This window comes from Dendrobium catenatum, unplaced genomic scaffold (genome assembly GCF_001605985.2).
Source record: "Dendrobium catenatum unplaced genomic scaffold, ASM160598v2 fragScaff_scaffold_1644, whole genome shotgun sequence".
NCBI classification, from domain to species: domain Eukaryota; kingdom Viridiplantae; phylum Streptophyta; class Magnoliopsida; order Asparagales; family Orchidaceae; genus Dendrobium; species Dendrobium catenatum.
Window position 1 is genome coordinate 222,346 of NW_021320106.1, and position 15,600 is coordinate 237,945.

The 15,600-nt window shown below is 33.6% G+C and overlaps 2 protein-coding genes across 4 annotated transcripts in view; one reads left to right on the forward strand and one right to left on the reverse strand.

Annotated features, from left to right (window-relative positions):
- Positions 1 to 1,230, reverse strand: part of LOC110107858 (protein FAR1-RELATED SEQUENCE 5) — a gene marked incomplete in the record, with an annotated part of 12,267 nt that extends 11,037 nt beyond the window's left edge. The window contains 2 exon segments of the mRNA XM_028701181.1: positions 1 to 945; positions 1,117 to 1,230. Coding sequence (XP_028557014.1) covers positions 1 to 943 — 943 coding nt within the window.
- Positions 1,231 to 7,603: 6,373 nt separating this feature from the next.
- Positions 7,604 to 15,600, forward strand: part of LOC110109464 (peroxisome biogenesis protein 1) — a 63,896-nt gene continuing 55,899 nt past the window's right edge. For 2 of the 3 annotated variants that reach the window (XM_028701188.1, XM_028701189.1), the window contains exons 1-2: positions 7,604 to 7,942; positions 8,095 to 8,268. In XM_028701188.1, coding sequence (XP_028557021.1) covers positions 7,748 to 7,942; positions 8,095 to 8,268 — 369 coding nt within the window. In that variant the 5' untranslated portion in view covers positions 7,604 to 7,747. Of the gene's footprint in view, positions 7,943 to 8,094; positions 8,269 to 15,600 lie in introns of those variants that run through there. The other variant, XM_028701190.1, reaches the window with a different exon arrangement.

Consider the following 15,600-nt stretch of genomic DNA (forward strand, 5'->3'; position numbering starts at 1 on the left):
GAGCCGGAATACCACCCAAGGGTGGCTTCTGTCCATCCATACCCACAGCAGCAACATTACTTCCCAAATCAGAGTCTGAAACTGACGGCTTTGTCATCCCATCCTTCTCTTGAAAGGTTTCTATTTTCTCAGGCTGACCACTCTGACCCTCAATACGCATTTCATCACCTGCAACCCCTGCTTCTTCCGCACAAGTCTCACCTAGAAATACCTCAGCCGCGCTGTCCAGATTGCCGTCATTCCCGGTATTGGAAGTAATCTTTCTGTACGGTCCTCTCTTCCTCTTTACCATGCTTTGGCCAGCAGAATTTCCAGAGAGAGGGCAGTTTCCCTTGGAGCACAGAAACCTCTGCATCACCAGACTTGGATTACCCCTTGAACGCCGACCAGAGCCTGTCCTGGCCTTGAAACCCATCTTCTCACTGTAGGTGTAGTAGAATGCTTTTGCCATCGAAATGGAATCGAATTCCATGCCAACCGCTGGAACCAGCCTGCTGCCAGCAACAGTGCCAGCAGGATCAGGTGGTGGGGTAAGCGAGTGCGCATGCTCCAAAACAACCGTAGACACAAACCACCTCCCAGTCTCCTTCTTCACCACCTCCATCAATGCTCGGCACCGATCGCCGCCGGCTGATACCTCCCCAGATGCAGCAACATCGGCGCTACCCGAGCCTGGCCGCGTGTGTAAGTAGCTGCGCATGATGTAAGCCACGCGAAGGGCATACTCATTGTAGGGTGGTTTCCCTGCAGACATGTCAGCTTCCTTAAGCGAATTCTCACCCGGTACTGAGCCGCCTTCTACCAAGAGCTCCGCCACTTCGGCGACAGCATTCTGCGAGTCGAGAACTATCCCGCCGTCGCTCCCTCCACCTCCGTCCTCCACTCCATCTCTTTGCTTCAGTTTCGTACATCCTTCCTTGGAGATCTCGGAGATGAGGACCATGACTGCGTAATTGCAGTAGAACAGAGGTTAGGGTTACATGGATCGGAATCATGGAGGTTTCGTTATCAGTCCCAGAGAGGGAGCGGGAAGAAACCCGGCGATTTGATTTGGTTGTTTGATTATTTGAAAGCTAAGATGTTGGAAAATTGGAACCCTAGGGGGAGAGATCTTACCGGGTTCTTTTCCTTTTTGGTGTTCGGGACAGCGAAGGGGATGGATCCCTGGGGAGGAAGCTCGGCCCCTTTTTCTCTCTCCTGCGACGCTGCGAGGCTTCGAGCAGCGTTGTACCGTTCCTTAGTACTTAATGCTTCGTTTGTTTTTTTTTAGCTTTTATTTTTTTAGTGATTTTGTAAAAGACAGTTTTAAAAAATATTAGATTTAGAAAATGGAGTTTTCAGAAAAATAAAAAAAAAGAGTTATTGAACGTGATTTGACGAACCAAACAACACAAACAAAAATTCCTCCGTTTCCAAAAATGGAAAAGTCCAAATAACGTAAGTCGGATCGGGCCAGGCCGCTACTCCGAAGTCCGAACGAAGAGAATGGAAAGAAGCGAGTAGAAAATCGACACGTATGTAAATGTGGAGTGGGGCCCAGTGACGGGTCGGGCCTGAGCGTTTAGGTGGAAAATTATTTCCATATTCCTATTAATGTTTCGTCGTCACACTGGATTCTTCATTAATATCCGTCGGCATATTATTTTTCCGATATCTTTAATATATTTTAATTTAATTGCGGATTAAAAAATTTACAACCATATTGTTGCGGGCTAGAATATATGTGGCGATAGAGTTAAAATACTACGTCTTAGCGTTGCACGGGTATTCAGCTCACATACAGATAACACAATATTTTTTACGTGAAAAATCCTGAAAAAAAGGAAAAAAACACGAGGTCTGGCCCAGTTGAAAATGATTTCACTAGAACTTGAGTTTGTTACAATTGGTTGACTCGCCTCCAAGGGCGATCAGATTACAAGTAATAATTGTACGACAGAAGTCCGGGTGTCAGATGATGGACTGGCATAACTTCGGTGTAATGGTCTGGCAAAACTCGAGGCCTGAGGTAATGAACATGAGGGCCTCAGGTGGTGGTCCAGCGAAGGCAAGCTCCGGCGGTGATCCGGTGAAATTCCGGCGGTGGTCTTGCGAAATTCCGGCGGTGGTCGAGTAGGAGCTTCTTCCTTCTCTTCTCTTCTTGCTTGGACCTCCTTTCAAGAGAAATGAGGGATCTATTTATAGATTTTCTGATTTGGCATGGTCCGTAAATAGGTGAGAGATCAGGGGTAAATATGGAGTGGTTGGCTGGACGACTGATATTGAATCTTTTAATCGTGTACCGTTCGTCAAACATTTGGAGGTCTTAATGATTTTGGAATTTGGCGATCTTGGGCTCGTTGGATTCGTCTCGTCAAGCCGCTCGATTCAACTATAAGCTCGTCATGTTTGGAAACCATTTGGTAACTCAAACTGTGGTATGAAGCTTCAAACAACGCTTCGGGTCCTTAATTTGGACTCATTTAGGCTCAGATTTAGTCGAATTTGGTGTCGTTGGGTTTGTATTTCTGAGACGCTCAGTTTGACTGTAAGTTTGCTGAAATCGGAGCTCAGATGATCCCGGATTTAAATTTTTTAAAATTTATGCTTGATTTTTCATCGAGATTTGTGCCCGATCAAAATAATTTTTGGAGGACGTATCACGTATAATGAGAAAACTATATACTTTAACTGTATACGAATATTTAGTGTATAAATAAATAAACAAAATATTATATATAATTCTAGAAATTTTATGTGGAAATTCCGGATAAAGAAAAACCACTTTACTATTTTAATGCTAATTATAATGATTTACCTATCCCTTAACCTCTTTGGAGAATAATTATAGCCTTAAGAAGTTGAAGCATCTCAATTAGAAATTTCAAAGATATTTTTAAATTCTTCTCCATTGTTATAATATTTATAAATATATATTATCTTTTAAAACTGAAATGCCATTCAACAAAATAACCACCACATTTGTTAATTATGCTGATAATTATGGAGTTTATAGCTTGATTAACCATTAATTACTAATTCTTGCTTTAACAATATTCTTTTATTTTTAAAGGCTTTATTTGTAATGTATATATTTTTTTTAGTTTTATTATATTTATACTTGATTATAGCACATTTGTGCTTCATAATCTTATATTTTTTTTTATTTTAAGAACTAGTGTAGCTTAAAAAAAAGTAGCTTCAAGTGTATTTTATATTAATTTTTGTAGATTTTATTTTTTTAATGTTATTCAATTTTAAAAATTAATCAGTTGCATGATGTGCATGTGTAATTCAACTAGTATATATAAATTACTTTTTAGAATATTTACAATAATAAAAAGAGAATTTAATGTCTTAAATTTATACAAAGATATAGCATACATAATAAAATAAGATAATTGTTAAGTTCTAGAATATTGGTAGTCATAAAGAGAGATTAATGACTCATCTTTGTGTGAAGATCCAACACACGTATAAATAAAAGGGGAGTTGCTAGAGATACCAAAGATCTATATGGAAACCCTGTAGAGGAATAAAAAATCACGGCATCTGACCAATTGAAATGATGCGGTGCATCTATGCTACAGTGATCCTGAGGAGCATTTTATCTCATTTTCTCTTATTTCGTTTAGCCGTTTAGCACATGACCACTATCTTAGTTACTTTAGTTAGTTAAACCGTACTGTTTTTGCCTTTTTACTTTTAGTCCCGTTTGGGGAACTTCTGGAGAGGAAGGAGAGGGGTATATGAGTGAAGAGTATAGCAGGGTATAGCAGTTTTTCTTGATTTTCTAATACAGAATTCACTGTTCTTTGTGTTCTGTAATCTTTTCATTGCAGGTTTTGATCTTCATCATGAAATGAATCAACTTGTGTTTATCATTTATTACAAGTGATGATTTTTTCCCTTTATCGAGAAATTGTAGATATAATATAGTAGATATAAAAAATAAATAACATGTTTCATTGTGGAGATTGAAATAGCCATGTGACATCGGAGGTGCATTCAAAATATCATTTATTATTTGTTTGTTCATTTTTATTCGAAATAGGGAAACTACAAACTAAAAAGTCTAGCAAATCTTGGCATTGATCTCGAAAGTCAAAGTTAATGATGTATATTTGTCTTGCAAATCATGGCGTGCATTATTGATGATGGTCAACACAAGAGAAGCCACAAAATCATGTTGCAAGTCTTAGTTGGTCCAAGGGAATAGGCATAGCCGAGGGAGCTTGCATAACTTTCAAAGTGCAACCATGTAGAAGATAACAGGTATGCATGGCGACAAAAGAATATTTCATGAAAATTTTCTTTTTAGTCTTCATCAAGGTTGAAGTCTATTTATATATATTCAACATCATAAGCGAGTTCAGTAGCTTTCTCAACGAGCATCGATGAAGTCAGACAAGCTCAGCCGATTGCATTGATATAATATGAAATACGTAGAAATAGATACATAATCGTATAAGCATACTGATATACATAACATAAGGATGGACCCTATCATATTCATATGCATTATTACCCTATATCACCGATGAGTGTGATAGTTATAATGATGTTGCATATAGACTTCTATTCTAAGCATATATACCTACAACCAATTATAATAGTATATTTCACTTCAAGACACAACCAATCATAGAAAGATGCAAGAATACTTTATACCAACTGATAACAAAAAGAAAATATATTCATGATATGGAGATGAAGTTAACTATATTTTACTTTCTCAATTCAATAGTTTCAATAATTTCATAAGAAAAAAAAAATCAGAGATATCCTAAATTAACATCATCAAATATAACCAAATAAGTTGAGTCAATAGGTCTCACTTCACCAAAATATTCAAACCCGAATACATCCAATTGATTGAGCCTGATTATGTCGCCTCCATCTCCTCCATTATCTAAGTCAACTTCACCAACAAATAAGAAATATAAAATAAAACATTATTTTTTGCTTTTATTTAAATGATATACTCAAAATTTATTATCAAATTACTAGCTGTTTCTGACTGATTAAATGATGTGGTTTGTTCTTCAACAACTGACATTGCTGAAGTCTGATTACTAGGTGTTTTCATTCTAATTTGGTTAACTAAATAAAATAATATACATATAACTTAAAACCCCCAAATCCTCAAACAACATCAATAGTTAATTAAAAGGATAGTATGCAACTACAAGGTAGAAAAATTAATAGAAGTATATAACTGAATGTAAGGTAGAAAACTACCATGTAGAAAACTATAATATAGAAAACTATGCGAGGTAGAAAACTATGCAATTTAAAAAATTACAAAACTGAAACGACACGAATGCATACCTCAATTCGTCGTAGCAACAATTTGTAGAGCAGAAATTTTATATCACTTGAACTTCCATCACTGCCTAAAGTCTCCAACCTTTAAGTACTAGAGATGAATTCCCCAAAGAAAGCATGTTCGAAACCTATAATATAATTGAGATGATTTTAAATGTTAAAGGAAAGCACATTTAATTAGATTACAGTTCCAAACTTAGATATCATTATTATATAAGTGGAAAGAAAATTCAAATAACTTGAGTGAAAAATTAGTTTTTCCATATACATTATGATATAAGCAAAATTTGTATACAAGTGATATAAGGCAGTGAAACAAAGTTCAAGAACTCAATAATAAACTAATTATATTAAAAGTTATTCATAACCATTTACAAATATTAGCTAAAATCAATGCTAATTGCAAGAGAATAAGGACAACCAATTATGCATTTATTCATAGCATTATTTCAAATTATGCATTTACTCATACCATTCAAATCTCAACATAAAAAAGTTTGTTGAAGAACTTACTATGGTTGCTATTGATTGTGACTAGAAAAAAGAGGAACACATTAACCACACAAGAAAGTGCTACTAAAGATGGGTTAAATGTACATCATTTGAGGTAGACATAAAGTGTTAAAGTTAGATACTTTCCAAATACTTAATCTATATCCATTGGTGATCTCCTTGCCTAGCTTTACTAAGGCTCCTACTAACATAACTCTCATATTCTCTTTGACTTAATCAATGGAACAATAACATTTAGCCATTTATGGCATACAATCTTATAAAATAATGGTAAATGAAAGATTATCTATCAATCCATCATCAATTTAATATCCAACTAGCATGAGAGAATAAAGAAAAACTATTTTGGTTGTTAGGGCATGTATAATTATCCAGTGGGTGTAATAACCCAAACCAAGCTTGATCGGTCATTAACCCTCATGCAAAATTCCCAATCATAAACTCCCTTATTCATGTCATTCACTTAATTGTTCAACTTCCTCCTATAATGAGTACACAAATTGTGTCATAATATGCAAAAATCATCCTCCTACATCATAATAGATGAATTGTCTCATAAGATAACTTGTTTCATAAAATAATGCAAAAATTCAAAAATCCAAACATCCAAAATACAATCCACAGACGACTTGTCTCATAGGATAATGCAAAAATCCAAAAATCCATAAGATAATGCAAACATCCAAAAATCCGAAATACAATCCACATGCAACATAAAGAAAATGAAATTTAAAAAATATGCATACAAGAAAACTATAAAAATTAAAGACTACATTTATGTACCTGGTTACAAAAAATCATTTTGAAACAAACCAGAATGACTGGCTTCAAAAACTAGTAGGCGGTTTTGCTTATTGAACTATAAAATACATCAAAGACGGGAATAAATACGCTGAACTGCCGAAGATCATGCTAATATGTGAGGGCCGCGAGGAGATAGCCGCGATACAAACAAATGAGATAAGTTTTTTTTTTTTTTCTGACTTCGTATAACCTCCTCATGTCGCAGATCGCTTAATCTCAATCGTCAAATATTTAATGTAGCAAACCGTCCGGATATTTACTGTGGTGAACCGCCGGTTCAAGCGGTTCAATACTAATTTTCTTCAAAATTGGTTATAACTTGAACTGTATCCGGCCGGCCAGCCGGTTCGCTGTTCAACTGGTTGAACAGACCGGTCCGATCCGCTTTTAAAAGCCATGATATTTAGAACTCGATCAAATTTGACGATGTTCAAATATACTTAAATTAAACTAGAAAGTAAATTTCAAATACTTCAACATTTTATTCTATATTTTTTTAACTTTAAATCAAACAACAATAATATCTAAATTACTACATTAAAAAAATTTTATACTCATTTTATTCGGACCACATAACCCTGAGAAGAAAAATAAATTAATAAAATTTTAATCAACATTCTTTTTTTTCCCCTTCAACCAAATAACAAATTTCAAAATCCTCGGAATGCTTTCCACTTCTGCAAGGGAGATTTACATACATATCACCCTATACTATTCAATTTACATATTTAACATCTAAAATTTTAATATTATATACACCTATAATTTATTTTTATGTCAAATATAAGTATTAGAAATGAAATATATAAGTGATAGGAAGAAAATATTAATGACGTATTTAGTAATAAAATAATATAAGATGATAAATATAATGTTAAAATTTTAGATATTAGATAAGTAAATAAAATGATATAAAATAGTATGTAGGCAAATTTCCTTCCCACAAATTTACTCTTTGCGAGTGGCCGGGGTGTCGTGCTTTCCCGAATTCTCTTGTCTAACCCTCCGCCGCTGCGACCCTCCGCTGCAAGGTGACGACGGTTCTATTCCCCAAGTCTCTCTTTAATTTGCTCGCTTGAGGTCGAACGCCACGGAAAGATAGGAAGCAGAAGTGGAAGTGCAGATGGAGCTTGAGGTCAAGGTGGTTGGAGGCATCGAGAGCTGCTTCGTTTCGCTCCCTCTTTCTCTAATACATACCCTACAGTCCACGAGCGGTGGGTTCCTTCCCCCTGTTCTTGCCATAGAGCTTCGATCGTATTCCGGCGCCTCCTGGAGCGTCGCATGGTCGGGCTCTGCCTCAAAGTCCTCCTCAATTGAGGTACTCATTAAATTGTTGCTAGTGTTTATCACAAAAGCTCTTCAGCAGCGTGCTTATAACAATCGAAAGTCTAGACAGTTAGAAATATGGGTTTGGTGTTGCTTTGAATCTTTCACGTTTGTTGCGAATCATTTTGAGTTATGGCTTCGCAGGTTGGCCAGCAAGTTGCTGAATGTATTTCTCTGCCAAATGGAACTAAAGTGCAAGTGAAAGCAAATGGTAATCTGTCCAAAGCTTCACTGGTTAACATAGAACCTAATAGTGAAGATGACTGGGAAATCTTGGAGCTCAACTCACAGGCTGCGGAGGAGGCTATTTTGAAGCAGGTATTGCAAGTAGCTTTCTAATGTTGAGTAGTCTGATATGCATTTGATCGTCACAGGTGCTTGCTATTTATGAACTTCTTCATTTCCAGTTAAAAGAAGTGATTGTAAGAAAAAAATCTGTCAAGAAGCCACAACGCAAACAAAAATTATGATTGAGGTGGACTATATCAAATTTTGTAGAAACTGTGGTAATGCCAGGTAGAAATAATGTAGGAACCCAAGCCCAAAGAAGGAAAATTGCTGTTTACTAGAGAAGGTTAGCAGTTCAGGACCACAAGATAGCAAAAAAATCCACCGCTAAAGAAGCCAACTAGGTCATAATATAACAAAAAGATTACAGTAGGCTATAAGTCTATGAACAAAGTGCCATTGTGTAGAGTAGAAAATTGTGGTAAGTATTAATACATTGTGTTGATGATATGACATTGCTTGGAAGCGCCGCACTGTACGACCTGAATACAATGAGAAGTGTGCAAGGGTCGCTGCATCGGCGCATAGGTACAATGTTAAATAAGCAAAGGTTCCCACATCATGAACGGATGTGAGCAAATAAACTAGTCCATGAAATTAAAATTTTGATATAAACTTGGAATATAAAATCTCTTACAGGCAAATTAATAGAATTAATAGATATTATAATTTATAAGAAGATAAATATTCTATGCATTCAAGAAACTAAACCAGTTGGAGAGAAGACTAAGTAGATTGATTAGTATTTAAACTATATGATATTCAGGTAAGAGTCATATTAGAAATGATTTTGGTGTGATTATATATAAGAGTTTGAATGATAATGTTGTAAAAATTAATAGAATTGAAGATGAAATTATAATTTTAAAGATTGTGATTGATGTTAAGATTATTAATATTATAAGAGATTATGCTCCTTAAATATGTTTGAATGTGTTCAAAATTAAAATTTTGAAATGACTTGAAAAAATTAATACAAAAGACACCTATTGAAGAAAAAGTTTTTATTGGAAGAGATTTAAATAGACATGTTGGTAGAGAGGTAGAAGATTTTAAAGTATTCATAGTGGTTATGAGTTTGGAGCAACTAATAAAGGTGGTAGGACCATATTAAATTTTTTTCTAACTTATGATTTTATAATTGCTAAGATCTTATTTAAGAAAAAATGAGCATCTTATCACTTATAAGTTATAAGAATGAATATAATAAAACTCAAATTGATTATTTTCTTATAAGAAAAAATAGATCATTTATTGAGAGGTTTGATGGAAAAATATAGAGAGAATAAGGAGGATCTACATATGATATTTATTGATTTAGAGAAAGCATATGATAAAGTTCCAAGAGAAGTGTTATGGAGAGTTCTTGAAAAGAAAGGAGTTAATAATGCTTATATTCAAATCATTAAAGATATGTATACAAGCGCTATTACTTGTGTTCAAACTCAAGGTGGTTTGACCAAGTATTTTCCTATTTTGGTTGGATTACATAAAGGATCAGCCTTAAACCCATATCTTTTTGCTTTAGTCATGGATGTTCTCACTAGACATTTGCATGAGGATGTACCTTGGTGTATGCTTTTTGCTAATGATATTCTTCTTGTTGATAAGATTAAAGAGGGAGTTGAAGGTAAACTTGAATTATAGAGGTCAACTTTAGAGTCCAAAGGTTTTCGCTTGAGTAGATCTAAAATTGAATATATAGAGTGTAATTTTAGTAGCAATAGATATAGTGAGGGAATTATGACTTTGGGAGATTAAGTCATTAATAAGAGTACACATTTTAGATATCTTAGATCTATTGTTCAGAGTGGTGGTGAAATAGATGGGGATATTATCAACAAAATTCAAGTTGGATGGTTGAAGCGGAGAAATGTATAGGGCTTGTTGTGCAATAGAAATTTCTCCCTCAAACTTAAGGGAAAATTATATAAGATGGTAGTGAGACCTACAATGCTTTATGGTGCCGAATGTTGGCCATTAAAAGAGAAGCATAATGCTAAGTTAAGTGTTTCAGAGATGAGGATGCTTATGTGGATGAGTGGCTTTACCCTTAGAGATAGGATACGAAATGAACATATATATGAAAAGGTTGGAGTAGCTCCAGTGGAAGATAAGATTAGAGAGAGTCGACTTAGTTGGTTTGGCCACATTAAACAGAGGCCTTCCGATGGCTCGGTTAGGAAAGTTGAGGTTTTAGATTTGTCTTATGTTAAGATAGGTATATGTAGACCTAAAAAGACTTGGTTAGAAAATTTTAGAAATGATATTTCCTTATTAGATTTAAATGAGAATTTGACTTTTAACAGGACACAATGGCGAAAAAGGATTCATGTAGCCGACCCCACATAGTGGGACAAAGACTTAATGTTGTTGTTGTAGATTGCAAAGATTGTAAAGTTATTTCGAGTGAAAGTTTTTATTCCCAACATTGCTTATTAGTTTTGAATTTTAAGATAAATGAGCAGAATATGAAAAATAAAGGAAAATATTGCCTTAGGATTAGATGGGGCATTTAAAGAATGATAACATAAATATTTGTGAGAGTAAGATTTAGGATCTTAAGATTTTGACTGTACATGAAAAAACTAATGTTATGTGAGAAAAATAACTAATGATATTACAAATATTGCAAAGGATTTGCTTGAAATATCAAAAGGAAAATCTCCTAATAGTAAAAATAGTTATTGGTTGAATCAAAATATGCAAAATCAGATAAAAAATAAGAAGCTTTATTATAAAAATTAGTTTAGATGTAAAAAATTTGAAAAATTGAGGAATATATAAAGAGACATGTAAGTAGTCTAAGAAAGCAATTTGCGATGCAAAGAATTTAGCTTTTAATTATTTATATAATAAATTATATACTAAAGATGATGAAAGATATATGTATAAGTTAGCCAATCAAAGATATAAGAGAAGTAAGGATTTAGTTCAAGTGAAGTGCATTAAGATGAAGATAAAAAAATATTTTTATTAGAAGAGGATATTCAACAAAGATGAATGAAATATTTTGATAAGTTTTTCAATGAAGATTATGAGAATACAATTGACTTTAGTAACCTTAGCACCCTAAATGAAAATATAGATTTTTATTTTTAATGCCATATTAATAAAACCTAAGTTAGAGATGCTTTAAAGAAAATAAAGTGTGGAAAAGTTGCTGAACTTGATGATATTATAATAGAGATGTGGAAATGCTTAAGAGATAAAGGAATTTTTTGACTTACAAAACTTTTCAATATTATTTTAAAGACTAAAAAGATGTCAGATGAGTGAAGAAGAAATGTGTTGATTCTTATTTTTAAGAATAAAGGTGATACACAAGAGTGTGCGAATTATAGAAGAATTAAGTTAATTTGTCATACATTAAAACAATGGGAGAGAGTTATTGAATATAGGTTTTGATGTGATACTAATGTTTCTCAAAATCAATTTGGATTCATGCTGGGTAGGTATACTGCGAAAGCTATATATTTATTGAGAAGTTTAATGTAGAAGTATAGAGAGAATAAGGAGTATCTACATATGATATTTATTGATTAAGATAAAGCTTATTATAAAGTTCCAAGAGAAATGCTATGGAGAGTTCTAGAATAGGAAGGGGTTAATAATGTTTATATTCAAGTTATTAAGGATATGCATGCAGGAGCTGTTACTTATGTTCAAACATAAGGTGGTTTGACCAAGTATTTTCCTATTTCAGTTGGATTACATCAAGGATCAACTTTAATCCCATATATTTTTGCTTTAATCATGAATTTTCTTACTAGAAATTTGCAAGAGGATGTACTTTGGTGTATGCTTTTTGCTAATATTTTTTTTGTTGATAAGACTAGAGAGGGGGTTGAAGACAAACTTGAATTATGGAGGTCAATCTTAGAATCCAAAGATTTTCGTTTGAGTAGATCTAAAATCGAATACATGGAGTGTAATTTTAGTAGTATTATATCTAGCGGGGGATTGTGACTTTGGGCGATTAAGTCATTAATAAGAGTACATGTTTTAGATATCTCAGATCTATTGGTCCAGAGTGATGGTGAAATGGATGGCATATTATTAGTAGAGTTCAAGTTGGATGGTTGAAGTGGAGGAATGCATAAGGCGTGTTGTGTTATGGAAAAGTACTCCTCAAACTTAAGGGAAAATTCTATGAGATGGTGGTGAGACCTGTAATTCTTTATGGCGTAGAATGTCGGCCATTAAAAGAGAAGCATAAAATTAAGTTAAGTTTTATAGAGACGAGAATGCTCAGGTGGATGAGTGACTTTACTCTGAGAGACAAAATGTGAAACAAGCATATATGTGAAAATGTTAGAGTAGCTCTAGTGATAAATAAGATTAGAGAGAGTTGCCTTAGATGATTTGGTCACATAAAACGTTGGCCTATTGATGATCCATTCAACAGAGTAGATGTATTAGATTTGGCTAATATTAAGAAAGGTAGAGGTAGGCTTAAAAAGACTTGGTTAGAAAATATTAGAAATGACATTTTTATTAGATTTAAATGAGAATTTGACTCTTAACAAGATGTAATGGAGAAAAAAATTCATATAGCTGACCCTACGTAGTGGGATAAAGACTTGATGTTATTGTTATTGTATTCCACCAAACAAAAGCCAGAGGAATTGGCGCCGCTCTGATTAATTCTACCCAACTTGGAAACATTTGATTTTGATAGATTGTTTAATTGTTTTTCTTTCAATAGATCTAGGCGTATCTCTTGGGTTCCCTATAGAAATATTCATGTGTCTTATATATGAATCTATTTTTCCATCACACAAAGTACAGCACACAAATGGATTTCTTCTCAAAAAATAACTTTACGAATAAGGTGGGTATGACTGATTGGGTAATATACAAATAACGTTTTGATGCGGGCAAAAGATACAGGGAGCCTATATTTTTTGCTTAACAAAAGACACGACGGACTTCTACGGACGAACTTGAGAAAGAGACGAGAAAATGGACGAACAACAACAATAATAGGGAAGAACAAACTCTTATATTTCAAATAAAATCAAACAACACGACAGACACCCTAAAGTTGCTGCACTTTGAGAAGAAGTATACAAGTGGAGTGGCACTTGCGGAGAGACGAAGAGATTAGAAGCCCGAGAAGAAAGGGTGGAAAGAGCCCGCAGGATTTTCGAGCAACCCGCAGGTTAACTGATTTTTTCCAAAAATCAAATATCATTCAACTATTCAAAACATTACAAAGCCCCCCATATTTATAGGTATGAAAGGGGAATACAAAAGGACACAAACACTTAATTTAAAGCATTTAAAACACATAGAAAACTTCCCCCCAAGCTCTCGGTTTACACCCAAACCAGGAACCAAGGAGACAGCCACGGGAGACGAAGGGAACCGCACGGACCGAGAGCCACAGCCGCGGGAAATGAAGGAACCGCACGGAAGAAGGAGCCAGCCGTGAGTTCCCAAGAGGCATACACAAAATTCAACTTCCCATGGTGGAATTCAAGGAGCCACACATGGGAATACTAAACAACTATCTTGGATTCCCAAAAGCCATATTTTGGAAATCCAAGAGACAACTTTTTAAGACATTAAAACTATAATAAAAAGTGCATTTAAATAAAGATAAATATGAATTAAAATGTTAGCTCATAATGAGCTAACCCTTAGTTCAAGAAATGAACTAAAGTTCAGCTCATAAATGAACTAAAAGTTTAGCTCAAATATGAAAAACTACTAGACTCAAGGGAAGCCAAAATATGATTTATTTTGGACTTGTGTTGACCCCCCCTTTGTCTACATCACGTTTGGATGTAAATCTTGCAGGAAGAGGTGAAAAGTGAGAATAACTCAAGGCATTGACTATTGGCTCATGCTATAAAGTTAAATAAAACATCAAAAAATAGATTAATGCTAGAATTTTTTGGCACTTCTAAATTATAAGCTTTTATCCTTGTTCTTTATATGAATTTATATGGTTCCATTTTTTCTAGTAGTTAATTTCTTAGGGATTCATTTATGAAACTTTTTAGATGAATACTTATATTATCACCTAATTTTATTTCCTTATATCTCGAATTCACAATTTTAGTAAACTTTTAATTATCATGATTAAAAATAAGATTTTTTTTACAAATGTTCTACAAATTATGCATATGATTAATGGATGATATAATATGATGTGATGCATGTGAGAAGGATGCTCAAGTTTATTTTCTGATGAATATGTTATAACATTAGGATTAAAGGAGAAAAATATGATGAGAATTTAAAGTTTTATGTTTATTAAGTTCCATCAATTTTTTTTCTAAGAATTTGTAAACCACACAAAAATGCTTAATTAAAAAAAAAAATTTGTTGTATAGACACAATCTCTTTGAAGAAAAACAACTCAAATGATTTAAAGAGTATTCATAATGACTTATACACTTTTGGTCGAAATTCTAATGAATTTGACACTTTCGGTAGAAAGCATGCATGTTGAAAGTTGTACAATAAGCTATATGCCTTGAGGCTTGCATCAAAAAGAGGTGCATGCAAAGTGGCTTTAGGCATTTTTATTGATTAGCTACTTTGAGGGTTATTGAAATGGAAAATTATGAAAAATATTGGGTGGTTTTTAATACAAGTGAGGGTGATGGAGGTGAGAAAGCTATCATGCATGATGATGATTCTAATAAAGACTCTTTAAGTGATAGGAGTGGGAGAAACATTTGAATTCGGAGTAATAAAATATAACTAGTTTATTTTTGGCCATTTTTATTTATTTTTAGACTTTTTGTTTATATTTACTTGTTTATCTTAAACTTTTTGCTTATCATTGAGCATGACTTTTTATGACGTTGTGTTATGATTGAACACTATTACTCTTAAAAGCTTTATTTTTCATAGTTTTAATATATTTAATGATTTTATTTTGAGTCATACACCTTAAAAGGCCTTGAGGCTTACTCTTAGCTTTATGAAAAGAAAGTGCATATGTACAAGATTACCTAATTTTAAACCTTGAAAAGTGTGAACCAAAATCGAGTTCTTAACAACAAGTTGTTACTTTCGATGATGTCAAAATGATAAAGGAAATTACTTCAAATGAAAGGGGCAATGCTTTTACTAGAAATAATGAATAAATTTAGAACCAAGAAAGTTGCACGTTACACAATGAGTTGAAATTCTCACATACGTTGAAAATCAAATTTTATTGAATTTGAGTCAAATCAATCACATAACTAAAATTGGCAAGATAAATAGTAGAAAGAGAAAAAAAAGCACCAAAAGTAGAAGTAAGCCTGAAGTTTGTGCTAGGAGATAATCTCTCCCGAATAACTTGAAACCTTTTACTTGAACAAGAGATTATTAATTAAACAAAAAATTTATTCAAAACAA